Raw genomic sequence first — 16789 nt, 5'->3', positions numbered from 1 at the left:
TTTTCCAAACCCTTAGATGAAGAGAGACATGGATCTCTCTGTTTTGCCAAATAACAACCATCCTGACAAATTCCTGCAGCTCGATGTGAAGCCTTTAATGTGGAACTCAGCCCTTCTTCAGGCCAGCCTGGCGAGGTTTCCTGGGGGGAATCACCCTGCCCCACAGCACTGGCGAAACCTGGTCTACTCACAGGTAAGAGCCGGACGCACACACACCGCGGCGGGGGCACGTTTCTTTCTATCTACTGTTTCATTATTTGTACAAAAAGAAGGCAGTAGGAACACAGTTCAAGGCAGCTGCTAAATCTTGCAATATAAAAAGGGTCTTTCTCTCTCCCTTCACATACGGAGACGCTCTGATCGCTTTGTAAAAATTTGAATCCTCCCCTCATTCCTCTCCGCCCAAGAACTAGCTCCTCAGCCTGTCCTTAGTTGAGATGTCGTGGAGCCCTCATCTTTCCTTCTGAATTTTTCAAACCGACTGTTCATTTGCAAATAGGCTCTGGCGGGGGTGGGGATGGGCGGCCCCTACCTATCTCATTCGTTGTGTTCTAAGCTCAAAACATAAGCTTACACAGGGGGCTCGGCCACAGCCTCTGAGACCATTGGAGGCCTTGCTTCCCCCTCATTTAGATGGGCTCCCTTTCATTCTGTGCAGAGAACATGCTGATGGCAAAACAATGAAGACTGAATGATTGAAGGAAAGAAGATAGAGGGAACTTTCCACCTTGGAAAGGTGCTGGCTGTTATTTCTGATAGTCTTATTTTCCATAGGTGTCTGTGTGGACAGGACATAGCAATCAGAACCTTCAAAGCCATTGCGGACTTTATTTCTTCTTCTGCGTCCTCCTCCTCTTTGCTGACCAGAAGGGAAGAGTACAACTGATTAGTTCCTTGTGCTGGAATAAACATAAAGGCCCTGACTATTTGCACAGCTCATGAAACGGGAATCGTCTTTGTCATGGGACGTGAGAGCTAATGGGGTTAAGGGTTAGTCAATTCAGAAACAGGAAGAAGCATTTCATTTCAGAACAGATGTGACTAACCTACAAACCCCTGCAAGTCATTATATCCTTTGGAGTGGTTCAAATTCCCTGAGCAGAAATTTGTTTTCTTTTAAGAAACAGTTGCTGCTCATGAGTCCTGGTGTAAAGTGACTCCCTAGTGGGGTGTTTGTGGGCTCCTTGGGACCTTTATCATGAGATCATTCAAAATCAAGTACACTCAAATGATTATGTAAGTATTTCCTCCATAAGGCTTTTAAATTATTTCCATTGTAAAGCAGCCTATTATGACAACTGACTTTTTTAAATTTTTGCATCCTTCCCTTTTGTAATCCTCTAAAGCCTTTTTGCCCATCCATACACACGTTTTTGGTTATTGTTTTTGGATTTTATTGCATTTCAGTTAAATGCAATGACATTCATCCTTGTTCTTCTTTACTGTTTATGTCATGGAATAAAATAATTTAAAAATCAGTTTAGAAAACTTTGGCCCTCCTGTGCTGTGAAGTTTAGTCAAAGAAAATATATCCAATACATTCTTTTGAGTTTGGAACACGTCAACCTAACATCTTTTGTCTGATTCTGGGCTTGACCTATTTCCTTTAAGTGGAACGTCACAGTTTAAACCTCTGTTGAATGTTGTTCCTAAACCTGAATGAGATGCAAATTTTTAAAGTGCATCTTTTTCAACAAGCCCTAATGCGCTGAAATCATGATTCGAGGAAAAACAAGAGGGTAAAAATCTGCTTCATATGTCTTTGCCTATGTTATTGGCTATTGTAAATTGCAACTAGACTTGATTTAGCTATAGTTTTACTCTAAAAAGAACCTTAGATGACTGAATCAAGGCGAATTTACTATTGAAATAATGGGGAAGGGGACAGTAAATGAATTACAGATTCAGCCAGTTGGGTAGGCTTGTCACAGATCATGAGTAACAACAATTGCATTTACAATCCGAAGTTACAGTATGTCAATAAGTAAGTCTTCTCTCCTTGGCTGGATCTTAAAATCCAGGAATGGTATGTTCAAAGGATAAAAAATAAGTCTAAAAGAAATGGACATATGAAAGTTTTAAGTAGTTGTGATGATACCTGGAAAAAGGCACCGAATATACCAGGTGTATCAAGGTGTTAGGGGTGCATAAGCAGGCAGCTGTCAAACCATTCTTAATTTAAAACTCTCACTCTGTGTTGTTCATTTTATTTTGTTTTGTTTTTAGATTCCACAAATAAGTGAAATCATATGGCATTTGTCTTTCTCCGCCTGGCTTGTTTCACTGAGCATAATACCCTCTAGACCCATCCGTGTTGTATTATTATTATTATTATTATCATCATCATTTGCCAATAAACTTAAATATGTTGATATTATCCTTTTTTTAGACTTTGGAAGACAGCAAATACTATTTGAATTTATACTGTGGTTGGAGGCACACGTGTGTGTGTGTGTGTGTGTGTGTGTGTGTGTGTGTGTGTGTGACTGTGTGAGTAGATGGCGGTGTTGGCAGATGCAGTCAATAACTCTGTCAAGCTATGTGGCTAACTCAAGCAGTAGATTGTTTTTTATTATTAAAGTATCATTGATATACAGTCTTATGATGGTTTCAAATACACAACACAGCGGTTCACCGTTTATGCATATTATCAAGTTGTCACCCCCTTCAGTGCAGTCACTGTCCATCAATGTAGTAAGATGTTACAGTCATTAACTGTATTCTCTGTGCTATACTTGACCTACCTGTATTGTGATTGTGAATTACTGTACCCCTTAATTCCCATCTCCCTTCCTCTCCCCCCAACTCTCTCAAACCCCTCCCCTTTGATAACCAGTAGTTCCTTCTCCGTGTCGATGACTCTACTGCTATTTTGTTCCTTCAGTTCTGCTTTGTTTTTATATTCTACAAATAAGTGAAATCCTTTGATATTTGGGTTTCTCCACCTGGCTTATTTCACTGAGCGTAATACCCTCTGGACCCATCCATGTCATTGCAAATGGGAGGATTTCTTTTCTTTTTATGGTTGAATAATATTCCTCTGTGTATATGTACCATATCTTTAGCCATTCATCTACTGAAGGACACTGGTTGCTTCCATATCTTGGCACTGTAAATAGTGCAGTGATAAACATAGGGGTTCAAGTGGCAGATTTTTTTATACTCTCATGAAATCCACATGAACTTCAGAGTTGTGTCAGCTTCTCCTTTGTTCTCACTCCACCCAGGAGCATGGTGTTTGGGATTCACACTACCTCATGGAATGTCAAAAGACTCAACCTACAATCATTGCCTTCAAAATTGCTTTAAAAAATCAGTTAAAATAGAAATCCCCTAGATCTCAAATACAAAGCTGAATTTTTAAGTATATGTATCATATTTGTATTCTTGATTTGTCTTTGAAGCTTTTTTTGAATCTACATCCCACTTTCAGAGGAAATTCTCTAAACCATTTGTACATGAGTTAAAGTAATAATGTACAAAGAGAAAAGAAGGCACTGGTGTTCTCAGCAGGCCAATCTCTCTCTGGATGCTGTCAATCCCCTTCTGTACAAGTCACCTGTATTTACAAGGAGACTGAACAGATATTTCTTGGTGCCACTATATTTATATTCCTTTTTCTTAAATTCTTTCACTAGAGAAATAAAGAAGCTTTACAGTAAACATCATCTCAGTACAATGAACAAACGTTCACCAAAATCTAATGTTTCTGGTTGTTAAAATAATTTGAGGCATGTATCTGATGAATGCATTTGGAATTGTATTCTAGTTATTTCTGCCAGTCCCATCATAAAACGAGGTAATGAAAGGAAAAGACTGATTTTTTTTAGCTTAAATGATAAAATATGTTTTTTCAGATATTATGGTGGCCAATTTTTTTCTGATTAATATTTACACTTCAAACGCTTTTCAGGCTAATCTCTTTGTTATGTATCTTTTCCTGGCTTCCATCACATTTATTTCGGAACCTAGGAGCATTCCATACTAAATCTGTAGCTGGAGTGAGAGGCCAAGGGAAAGAGATTGCTCTTCCCTTCATTTCTAGACAATGGCATTTACTGTTTTGTTTTGTTTTTTCTAATCACATTTCTTCACTATTTTTTTTCAGTCCGATAGCTACCTTTTTCTCTTGCATTTTAATTTCTCTTCTCTCTATCTTAATTTTTTTTGCATACTATAACTGTATTTCTTAGCAATCTGTCTGTGCCTTCTCTAAGAGTGTCTCTATTCCCAACCCTCCATTTACTCTTTTGAAAAGAACAGCCCTGTGTGTACAATCATCTCCCATTTTTAGGCTTATATTTGGAGAGATATTATAGGACTGTTATAGTGAGGTGATTTTTGAGATGCTTGAATTACTGTCTAGGAAGTGGATGGAGAAGCATCATGGAGTTGCTCAGGGTTTTACTTGAAAATACCAGAACATGGTTTGTTGAGCTTTGCTGAATTTATGCAGTTCACAAAAATCTCCAGTGGGGTTAGAAGTTTCGCCTTGGATGGTGTGCTGTCAGAAGCGAAACCTGAACTGCTGCATCTTACTGATCTCAGACAACCCCCAAATGCCTCTGGCACTAAAGCTTGTATCAAAGACACCGTCCATGCCACAGCAGCATGGGAGAGCCCTGGTCACGTGGAGGGGGAGGCCCAGGTCGAACCACAGAGGACCGGTGGGTCTTGTCTGAGATTTTGAATTTTATCCTGGGAATTTTGAGGAGTTGGTGAAAAATTTTGAGCAAGAGAATCCCATGATCAAATCTGTGTTTTATAGAGATAACCATTCTAACAACTTGGTAAAACAAAATTACTGTGGTCAGTGGAGAGCTGATTTTCGGGAGACGTTTGTCTGTGTGCCCACCCCTCATATATATGCAAAATGCCTTGTTTGCATTATGATGATGACAGGGATTTCATTGCATGTATATTTCAAATTGGGGAAAATGGTAATCTTTATGATCTTGATTCTCCCAATCTATGAACATCTCTTTCCATTTATTCAGCTCTTCATATGGCCTTGGACTATGTGTCTTGTGATTCTCCACATAGAAGTTTTGCATACAGTTTATGAATATATTTTATATAAGTTATCTTAAAAAGTTTATGTCTAAAGATAACATACATAAAGTCACACTATAAAAGAGATAGTGTGGTATATCTTATATGCTTTATATCTAAAAAGTTACAGTACTTATTGTTCTTAAGAATAGGACCTTTTAAATTGTATCTTATAATAAATGTTACTCATGTATGCTATTGATTATTATATGCTATATATTTTATATTGATTTTAAATACAGAAATTGTGTTAAATCCATTTGATTTTGACTGTGAGTGTGCATAATCATGCCTTCTGCTGTTTTGTTTCATTATTTACAAGCCCTGTTCCTTTTATTTATTTACTGTTCTATTTTTTTCTTATTGTTTAGGGCTCTTCCACTGGAACAATATATGAATATTTGTGATTACTGGCATATTCGTATTAACTCTGGAACTAAAACAAATGCTTCTAATATTCCAACCATTTGGTTAACTGTGCCTTGGAAGTTTTAGGCAGGTTGTCTTAATTAGCTTAAGAAAATGGCCTACTATTTTTTAGTTTACTAAGAAAGTTTGCTTTAAATGTTTGAATATTTTCAAAATCTTTTACAGAATCCATTGCAAAATTCTACATTGCTTTTTTTCCCATTAATATAGTGAATTACATTAATCTCTGAATACTAAACTATCATCTTAGTGAAATATCCTTTTCTGGTTACATCTATCTTATCCTGATATATATAATTCATAGGACTCTGTTTAGCAATAAATTTTATTAATGATCTTTGCTTTTATGTTTATAATGGAAATCAGCCTATAATTAAATTACCTTTTCTTTTACTTACTGCCTTTGAAGTTTTCCCAACTTCATACAATGAATTGGGGAGTATTCTTTGTTTTCCTATTTTATGAAAGAGTTTGACTAGGATGGAAATGATCTGTTTCAAGAATGTTTGATAGAACTTGACTACAGCACTCTCTTGGTCCAGTGTCGTTTGTGTGTGGTGGGGGGAGATTTTGCAATATTGATGCAATTAGTCAAATTATCACACATTTATTAGCATTTTCTACTTCTTACATTTTAATATATTAAGTTTGGTAAGTTAGAGTATGTGAAAAACTGCCCAATTGCATATAAGCTTTTTAAAAAAGTTTTTTTAATGCAAGTATAGTTGACATACAATATGATACTGTAAGCTTTATAAATTGCTCAAATTATTCTCCTATTACATTCCTTAATCTCTGCTATATCTCTCCTCATGTTCCTATTACCTTTCTAACACTGTGTGTTTGTGTCTTTACGATGTTTCTCCTGAGCAGTATTGCCAGAGATATTTTTAGTCTGCTTAGCCTTTGCAAGGAAAGAGTGGTCAGCATTGTTGATCGTCCCTATTGTGTATTTAGTTTTTTTCTTTATAATATTTATTGATTTCTGCTTCTATCTTTATCATTTCATTTTGACTGTTTTCTTAGATTTACTGTTTTATTGTTAAGGCTTTGAATTAGATGTTTATTATCCTCATTAATTTCTCACTTTCCTTTTATAATGCAAGTATACATACCTATAATACTTTCTCAAAATACCATGCAGCTCCAGCCAACAGTTTTCCAGTGTAGATTTTTCAATCTCATTCTGTCCTATGATTTTACTTTCTGCCATATTTCTCTGAAACATGTTTTTAAGTTTTCTACAAAATGTGGTATTAAAAGTTATCTTTTTGATATTTCTATATACATTTCTAGCTAAGATGACTGGTCAAAGAACATGATTCACCTAATACTGAGTTTTTGAAATTTGTTTTAGAGTCTAGCACATTATCAGTTTTTATAAATATTCAGTGTATATTTAAAAAATGAATGATTTTAATTGTTTAATAAAAATGTAAGTATATGTCACTTGATCAAGCTTTCTTTTATTGCACAAATCCTCTCTATCTTTAATAATTGTTTTGTCTGCTTGGTTAAAATTATATATATATATATATGTATAAATCCTTGTAATTATCTCATTTTGCTGTATAAATGTTGAGACTTTTATTAGATGCATACAAGTTTTGAATTATACTTTACTGATGGTGTCTACCTTTTTTCATTTTCTAACAAGCCTCTTTATATCTAACAAAGTTTTTTTATCTTAAAGTCTATTTTTCTGCTATATATACTTTCTTAGTCATATATATACACATATATATAAATATATATGTGTATATATATATGTATATATATCTTAGTCATGCTAAGTCATATTTTGGAAACAAATATGCCCACATTCATAATGAATTAATAAAATGTATCTCCCACACACACAAAGTCTGGTGTCAGTGGTATAAATATCTAAGGGGCTTGCTTCCAAGTGGAATCCAGACTGTTCCTTTTTGAGAATCTACTATATTAAAAGCTCTGTTAAGCTTGTAGGTATGAAAGAGAATAATCCAAGAATCTTTCCAGGGATTTTAGGGGGTCAAGCCTGACTTCTATTGTCATATGTCCCAATCTGTGGACCTTTATATTGTTGGATTTTTCCCAGAGGAGAGCGCCGCCCCAAATCACTCACAGAAGGCGTCTCTTGATGCAATAAGCAAGAGGTTTATTGTTATTCCAGCTAGCTGGGGTCCAAGTGTCAGCCCGACGCAGCGGGTCTCAACAAGGACCCCGAGCACTCAAAACCAAGGGTTTATATGGCATTTTCAAAACACTTAACTCTTAGTAATTTTCTACAGCTGCACATTATCTTTGCAAGACATACATCCTGGGGTTAAGCGAGAGCAAGATAAGGCCACTCTTCAATTGTTAGGGAGGTTCTGCACGGTAAGCTTGGTATGTAGGATTAACTGACCAAGGTTAGCTGACCGAAGGCTACAGCTGCCCCCATCCCGGTGTTCATGATTAACTTGTTTTCCAAGGCCTTACCCAGTTCCAGTTTTTTTTTCTTTTAAGTCACAACTTCAGAAAACTGCTTCTAGGCCCTTAAGATGGCTACTCTTATGCTAACTTATTCTCATTCTTACAATATGTTTGTTGAACACCTAGCCATGTTTGTGTGGCCTCCCTTCTTGAAGGTGGGATGATTGGTTAGGTCATGATTCCACTTTCTCTAAGAGCTCCTTATCCATTGCTCTCCATAGTCCCTGGTTCCATTCTCTAGGAAGGATCTTCCGCCTGTCAGAACTGGGCCCTCCTTCGAGGATAGGCTTTAAAGTTAACTCCTACTCATGGATATTTGGAGGCCTAGGGGCTATTGTTGTTTTACTTTGTTTTTGTTTTTATTTCATTTCAAACAATCAAAAGCTTCTATGTATGGGCTTGAGATTTCCTTGGTAATGCATTTCTTACAGCACTTAGTAAGCCATTTATTAATTTAATCTTTATTTACTTGTAGTTTGTTCTATATGTTAAACATGACGGAAGTTTTTTGGAAAGCAAAGTTGTTAAATTGGCTTTAATACCCTGCTTTTCTGCCTCCATTTCTTTATCTGTAGACTCAAGGAAAGCCACCTAGTGTCTGCCAGGGATAATTGTCATGAAGCCTCACCCTAACTAGTATGATCTTTACCTTGAGTCATTTCATTCAGCTAAGCAATTGTAGTGGGCTTTTTGACTCAATGCTTTTTTTTTTTTTTAATAAATCCATGTCTTATTGGTCTACAGATTTTTAACAATAGAAGTCATCAAATTTTTAGATTATCTCTATGCTCTTTCATTTCTGTTTACGCACTGTCTAGATCTTTCTCTAATTTCATCTCTTTCTGGTATTATTCCAATGCTTTGATTCATGTAATACCATTATATGTACCTAAGTACTGTGATTATTTATGAGTGTCTGCCCTAAAGCTAGAGGTGATTAGATCACATGTTACTACAGATGACATATCAAACATTTTTTACTGTATGACATAAGTAACATCATTCGAGCTTCTGACATCCCTTTGATCCCTTTCCTCTTTTTGACTGCTAAGCCAGTGCCACACCTTTATGGAATTTCAAATTACCACTTTCTATATTAGGGCAGGTAGGTAGGTAAGCAAGGCTACACTGTAATAACCCCACAAAATATCAGTAACTGAAAAGAAAATGTCCTTGCTCATGAGAAGTCTGAGGAAGGGCAGATGGGTTTGAGGGCAGTTCTTTCCAAGCAATAACCCAAGGTTTCAAGTTCTTTCACCTTGTAGCTCTGCTAGCACACAGCCCTTACTTACAGTGACACAAGAAGGGAAAGTAGGGAAAATGAACCAAAAAAATCTTGCGGGAGATTTCAGGGGCCAGGCTAGGAAGTCGTCTTGTTACTGTTGTCAGCACATCATCAACTAGAGCTGGCCCCAATTTAACTTCAAGATGGATTAGGCAAGGCAGTCATCCTACATGTTCAGGAAGGGAAACCAACTTGATGAGCGTTTAACCAGTCACCACAACACACAGCTCTCATGTGTTTGTATTCGCCTGCTAGATCTTTATATATTCTTTCACTCTCATTCCTTCTGAATCGTTATAGTTTAGGTGTTTTTCCTGTAAATATTATATAATTTAATTTTTAGAATCTGATATGACAATCTGTAAGTCCAGGGAGAGGAAATCCTGGGGCAAAACACCTCTAAAAACTGAAAGCAGTCAAAGGGAGAAATAAGGTTTAAAACGCGTTTATTGCTTACAAACTGCAGTCCAGGGCCTTCTCTCTTTCCTGCTTCAGCAGCAGTAAAACTGGCCTCTCCTCCCCTCTCAGGTACAGATAAGCCCTCCTTGTCCAGGTAATTACCCATTGATATGGAGATGACCTTCTCTCCACCCCTGAGGAATAATGCAAATGCACTAAAGCCCTACTTCTCTCCACCCTTGTGCTCCTGTTGATTTGCAGATATACTAAAGCCAGGCAAGACATTCTGGAAATATTACAGTTTTACCCACACTGTCTCTGTCATTCAAATAGCAGATACTTACCCTACTTACATTTAACATGATTATTTCTAACATTTGTCTTTCTTTTTTCCTGGGGAGGCCCCTTGCCATATTCTGTTTCAGATTTCTTGTCCTGTAGACTGATCAACTCTCCTTTATCTTTTTTCTACTGCTCTACTGATTTAGAAGCTATATGTTATTTCTCTATTTTTAGCCGTATCTCTATCCTCTCACTGAAATGATTTCTTAAAATGTCTTAAAAATATCTGTGTTAAACTTTTACTGCCCAGTGTTTTGTCTCTTATTTTAAAACTCACAAATGAGTGATTACAATTGTTATTTCTATTTTACCATAAAATCGGGGTTAGCTTAGATTTATCTATACATATTTATCAACTTCCTTCTAGTACCAATTTTCTTCTTCCTGAAGTACATTTTTTAGAGAGTCCTTCTTTATAAGCCTATGAGTTGTAAACTCTGTTTTTGTCTGAATATGTATTCTATTTTACTTTTTTACTAAATGATAATCTACTTATACATAAATGGTATAAATATTTAAAGTGTATGAAAGATAAGTGGACAAAGTAACGGTTAATATAGAAATGTCAAGGTAATTTTTGAAGTGTTATTTTACTTAAATATTCTAAAATATAAATTGTTTTAGAGCCCATATGACTAAAATAATGGAATCACTGTTGAGTTTTCCTGTGGTAAATGTAGATATAGCACGTGGGGTCAAGAGGTGGGAGCAAATACATGTTGTTGTTGTTTTTGTCCTAAGCCTTTTGAAAAATATCTATCAAAATACAAATGAACCTCAACCATAATTAGTGTTTTTTATCATGCCATCATCTAATTCTTAATAAAGTTATTGTATTAATTTTCCCTTCACGTGTCTTTCAGATAGGAAATTATCATGTAGTGTAAAAATAATATGGCACCATGTTCTAGGATAAACCTCAAATTTTCAATAATATGACTTAGAATTAAGAGCTTGAATGTTCTTTTTATACTATATCTCTGATTATTTTGCTATCTTGTGTATTTTAGTTTTTCAAGGTCTTTAAACATTATAACAGCGTGTATTATTTTTTCTTGAACCCTGAAACTGCATTTTCCTCATTTACAGAGCTTTTTTATATAAGAAGCTCAAGGAATAGTCTAGCAGGCAAGAAAACTGACAAAACTAATTTGTCAGTGTCAGAAGAATTATCCTGCTTCAAAGATGATCAAAGATATCTATCCTTGAAGAAAAAAACTTGAGTCAGAATTGTGCTTAGCCAAACGATCCTGAATTTCATATCAAATTGTTTTTCCTCAAATTGGAAACACTTTTAATGAGGCCATCCATCTTAAAGACAAATACTAAGTCAACATAATTTATTATTTCATTGCAAACTTCAGTATTATAGAACATAAATTAGTTTCCAGCAGATCAATAACCCTATGAAGTCAGAGATCTCCAAGTTGATCTCTATGTGAAAAAATGTATGGTCAGGAAAACTGAGGAAATGTAAGGCCAAGAACAATGTAAGTAGCTTTATCTAGATGATATTTTTATTTGGCCTTTGAACCATTTCAGAAAGAAATTAATATTACATATAGTACATATACTGCCTATATGGAATATTAGCTTACAACTTAGCTTATACAGATACTGAGGGAATAGTATATAGATGCTGAGGGAATAAGTATATTAATCATCACAAATATGACTCAGAGAAATATTAATTGCATTGAACCTTCTCTGTTTAGGAAGGCTACAATATGTGAAATGTATATTTAAAAATTGTTGTAAATTAATGAAATGTGTTACCAATTTTTAAGGGTTAAACCTAAGTTTTCCTGAAAATTAATTTATGTGTGAATTCCTCTCCCCTGATGTCCCATGATAAATGAGGCATTACCCTATAAGCTTTTTGTTTCTTCTCTGTTATATTTGGCCAATGAACAAGTTTTAATTAAAATACTTCTACTTCCATGGTAGTTTTGTACTCATAAGGAAAAAAATAGAGCAAAGTAGAAATCTGAAGGTCAAATGACACAGAAAAGCACACATGATATGATTCCACTTACATAAAATACAAAAGGAGGGCAAACTGACCCAGATTTGGGGTACTGGTTATCCTTGGGCAGGGGGAGGGCAGGGTCTCCCTTGGAAGGGAGCATGAGATGAGCTGGAAATGTTTTGTTTCTTGTAGAATCTTGGGATTATTTGGTTTCTGAAATTATCTTGAGGTATACATACATAATATCTGCACTTTTTTTATATGTATATTATGCTTAAATAAAATGTGTTTACAATAGGAAAGTCAATATTAAGGTATACAATAGCAGCTGGTCTGTAGACACATATAGGAGAGCAATGCTGAGTTAGTCCCGTTCTCTAAGCTGTGTGTAGTAGGAGTCCCAAGTGAGTTTTTGTGAAATCCAAGTCATATCTAGATGGTGACTTTTAATCCTGACTTAGCAATGTTAAATATTTTTATCAGGTATGGAATGCACAAAGAGAAGGAAGTAAAATATCATAAAATCTCAATACAAGTGGGCTAGAAAAAAAAACGGCTTGGTTCAAAAGTCTACTATATGAATTAAAGATGTTCTTTTTCCGTTACTTATAAAATAGCATTTTAATGGTTACAGAAGCTGAGCAAGATCACATGCAAAGAAATAAAGAAATTAGTGCTAGGATTCTAGGTGAAACAGAATCCTAGAACCCTGTGTTCATTCATTGTCCTAATTGTTCCGGTTTCCCGGCAGAATCAGCCCGTCTTCAGTTACTGTTATTTTTTCACACTGCCTTTTCTGCCATCAGTGGCCCATGGGTAAGAGGCACCCTGTTGCTCTGTCTCCCAACAGAGAGAAAAGAAGACTATGACTCCTCAACGAGGAAGAGGATCCACTGTGGAGGGTGCGATTGCCGCCGAGAGAGCCCCACCATCCCTGTCTGCAGTTCTGAAGAATAACCCGCTCTATGGTGACGTCAGCTTGGAGGAAGTGATGGAAGAAAGAAAAAAGAATCCTTCATGGACCGTCGAGGAATATGACAAGCATTCCCTGCACGAAAACCTTGCTGGGCATCTGAAGGTACTTGAGGCAAAGAATCACCTCCTTCAAATGATGAGGGAGATGAGTTAAATACTCCTATTATATGTAAGAATTAAGGGCAGGCAGCATATTTCAGGTCCTTTTGACCTCGAGCTTCCCTTTTTCACTCCTAGATGGTATTTGTGTTTATTTGTTTTGAGTTTCACAATTTCAGCAGTTACTGGCATCTGTATCACATGGAGATTTACCTAGAAGGTAAAAGGTTTTCAGAGGAAAACCTAGGTTTGTGGCCACCCATGTTCATGAATACTGAGGAATTCCTTATTTTACATTTATTCAAAAATATTTATTAAATGCTCTGTCTTAGACACTGTGCAAGCAGGTCTCATCAAAGACCATTTTATTTCAAGCCCACTCAGTGATTCAGTTTGGACATTTCCCTGTGTCTCAGTAACAAAACAAAACAGAAACATTTCAACACAGGAAAACTATGCAGTGAACTCATTCACCCAACTTAAACCCGACTTCAGTTTTTCTTCCTTTTTTTTCTTTCCCCTGGTGTCACCCATCCCTCAGAAGATCTACAAATGCCTGAAAAGCAGGAAGAATGACCCTCTGTTTTCAGAGTGGACTGGATTCCTGCCCAGCTTGGCTTGCCTCTGCTTGCTTAGGGCCAGGAAGGCCTGACATTTACCACATACACTTCTTTTAACAAGATATATCTGTTCTAAGCCTTAAGCACCTTAAGCACCTGTAGATTTTTGGGAGATGGGTCGGCATTATATTCCCTTAAAATCTTGCACATTTTAAAACCTAAAATGTGCACTCCTTGAAATATCTTTCTGTCCACTCTTTGAAGTTTCTTAATAGTCTAGTAGATTTAATGTGTCTCCTCCTTAATGTAGGCTCTTTTCCAGAGAAGTTTCCATAGCAGATGCTCCCCCTAGCAACAGTAATCTTGTGTTTTTTATCAGTAGCCTGAAGATCACGATCTCTAAGAAGTCACTCTCTACAATTAGGAAAAAGATGCATTGATTTATTCCATAAACACTTATTGACTATAGGCTAGAGCCTATTCTCTTCTCTTTGTTGTTTACATGAATGATCAGAGGACTATAAAGATGAATATTACTGTCCCTGCCCTCAAAAAGTTCATCTAACTGAGCAAAATGATCACCATAGAATAAAATCGAGAAGGCAACAAGATAGAGGAAGAAGACAGTCACTGTAATAATAATGGAAAGTGATATGCGATTCAGAAGAAGGCAAAATCACACTGGATTTTAAAACCTTCACCAGAAATGTGTGCTGGTCTTGAGGATGTGTAGAATTCCAGAAGATACAAATGGTTTGCATGAGTGAGAAGGCTTCTCTGTCAGGAGTAGCAAGAGAAAAGTCACAAATACAAGAAAGTGGCAGTTTGTTAGAACAAGTAGTCCATTTTTGCTGGAGCTACAGTGTAAGGAGTAGAATAATGGGAAAATAAGGCTAAAAAACAGACTAAAAAAATATTCCAATGTAAGACTAAGGGAACTGCACATTATTAACAATGAGGAATCCTTTGTGTTGTTTAATGAACCACGAGTCGTGTTTGCAAAGACTGAACATGAGTGATGGGTGCACTGCATCACTAAGACCAGAAGTGCCGCCTGCCCACCCACCCTTACTGTCCGCCCACACATCAGAGGAGCCGCCATTAACAGACCCTGATGCTCTTCTTCAGCACTAACTTTTTTTGAAGTCAACTTGTTTCTAATAGAATGTCTTCTTATCCCTCATTGATGCAATTTCTTTCATCAACATCCCACATGTTGCAAAATCAGCCAATAGAGCCCCTGACTTATTTTCTGAAATGTTTTCACCACTTATGGGCTGTAAAAGTTCCAAGTCCCTTTGGTGACTCCCATTTTTCTAAATTACTATATGAGTTAACAAAGAAGAAAAGAGAAAAGAAGCTACATAATTAGTTACCAAGGTAAGCTATAAACAAAACATAAGAGATGATAGTCTTCATTATGGAAGTTCTTACTGAAAAACAGAGGCACTAAACTGGCAGGCAAAGTGCAGGCCCCTGATTAGAACATAAAAAAATGAAGGAAAAGAGTGAAGTAGACAAGAATTTGTAAATCATTTATCCTTCTACACAGGTCATCCCAATTTTATTTCAATATTTTAGCTTTTCTAAGACTACAAAGTTGAAACTGGTAGCACTGTGATGGAAGGATTGTATCTCCACTGCCAGAATCCCCCCAGGTCCTGACACTGCTCTTCCAGCAGTGCCGTGGGGAGTCTGAAGCTGGTTCACTGACCCCTGAGGCTGGCCATGGAAACTGGCTGACTTGAGGTCCACAGAGACTAGAGAGGCAAAGAGAGAGCTGCAAGCCTTTGCAACAGTCCATGTGAGAAATAATGGTGCCTGAAGTGGGTTTTCAAAAACAGAGATTCCACATTCACCAGATATTTGTTGCATGCCCACTAGATGCCAGGCATAGCCACAGGATCTGTAGCATTGAAAAATAGCAGGTGATCATAGAAGACACATTTATTTTAATGCATGGACAGTAGAGTATACAGGGGACTTATTGGACATAGAAGATGATGTGGAGTTGAAGACAGTTCTGCAGGGATGAAAGATGAGGCTGGTGAAAGAAACAGAGACATGGGGAGTAGAAGCCAGTGTGGAGAAGAACATATTGGGTCTGTTTTCAGGAGGTCAAACTGTGCCAAGGTTTCTGCACGCCACCACGCTGTAGCCCTCTACGGGGGAGACCAGCAGGCTGAGATCTCAGCATGTAAGCCAAGAAGCATCTTGTCTCTTAGTCTTATTCTGCCTTCCATGGAAGTCAGCTTCTGGATTCCCCAAGAAACCCACCAAACATATTTATCCCTGCTGGGCCCACAAAAATCAAACTTCTAAGGCTCATCTAAAGCAAGGAATTCTGATTTTCTTTCCACTCACTAACCTGATTGACATGCTCTACTTATGAAATGTAAGAGACACTAAATTGGCTAAAACATGACAGAAACATTCTTGTTTCTGACCCCCAATGTGAGCAATTTAATCAATAAATCACACAAGGCCTCCATATGAATTCCCACACAGACTTACAGAGTGGAGCTGCAGGGATTCCTGGTCAGCCTGGAGGCTACAGCAGTGCGTTTGGGCTTTTCAGGGAATTTGTCTCTCTTACTTGGGCCATGATGCTTAAACCAGGACAGTGTGAATATGGACCTCCAATGCCTCTGACAGTGTCTTGTTCTGCAGTCTCAACAGTCTATTAACACTGATTGATCCTATGTAATTCTCTTTTAGGAAAATCCTAATGACCTACGGTTTTGGTTGGGAGACATGTACACGCCTGGTTTTGATACCTTACTGAAAAAGGAAGAGGAACAACAGAAGCATTCAAAATATCGCCGTATAGGTTTGATTTTTCTCCTTGTTGCCTGCCTCTTGGTTTTCATAGTGACTGTCAGCACTTTTTTGACCTAAAGAAACTGCCCCAGACACAGCCACATTAATTTTCCTAAAAATATTCCTAAATAAACATTTTCAGTAAAACATGTTCATGCAGTGTGACCGTATTGTTAATTGTGCAGTTGAATGTAACTATCTTATCGAATGCTAATGTTGCTTTAGATTCGGGTGCCTTTTCTACTTTGTTCTATGAATTCTTTGTAAGAATTCTAGCCTGAGCTACATCCTTTGAGAAGCAGAAATTCTGGGGATTGAAACTGCACAACAGTCATTATATACAACCCAAATGAAACCCTCTGATCAAGAACAAACAGCCCCAACAGTAGTCAGCAGCTTTGT

At 37.0% G+C, this 16789-nt stretch overlaps 1 protein-coding gene across 1 annotated transcript; it reads left to right on the top strand.

Annotated features, from left to right (window-relative positions):
• Positions 1-4: 4 nt before the first annotated feature.
• MINAR2 (membrane integral NOTCH2 associated receptor 2) lies at positions 5-16540 on the top strand. Its single transcript, XM_036902598.2, has 3 exons — positions 5-193; positions 12784-13011; positions 16286-16540. Exons 1-3 carry the CDS (start codon positions 17-19, stop codon positions 16463-16465), a joined length of 585 nt encoding a protein of 194 aa, XP_036758493.2. The 5' UTR covers positions 5-16; the 3' UTR covers positions 16466-16540.
• The last annotated feature ends 249 nt before the right edge of the window (positions 16541-16789 follow it).

This window comes from Manis pentadactyla, chromosome 13 (assembly GCF_030020395.1).
Source record: "Manis pentadactyla isolate mManPen7 chromosome 13, mManPen7.hap1, whole genome shotgun sequence".
Classification (NCBI taxonomy): domain Eukaryota; kingdom Metazoa; phylum Chordata; class Mammalia; order Pholidota; family Manidae; genus Manis; species Manis pentadactyla.
Note: the sequence above shows the minus strand (reverse complement) of the source record. Positions and strands in the feature narration are given on the sequence as shown.

What these genes read in the sequence shown, in the direction of transcription:
- MINAR2 (XM_036902598.2), top strand. Translation starts at nt 17, where the DNA reads ATGAAGAGAGACATGGATCTCTCTGTTTTGCCAAATAACAACCATCCT. An exon ending in GAAACCTGGTCTACTCACAG is followed by an intron (nt 194 to 12,783) that starts GTAAGAGCCGGA and finishes GTCTCCCAACAG; the next exon opens with AGAGAAAAGAAGACTATGAC. An exon ending in ACCTTGCTGGGCATCTGAAG is followed by an intron (nt 13,012 to 16,285) that starts GTACTTGAGGCA and finishes ATTCTCTTTTAG; the next exon opens with GAAAATCCTAATGACCTACG.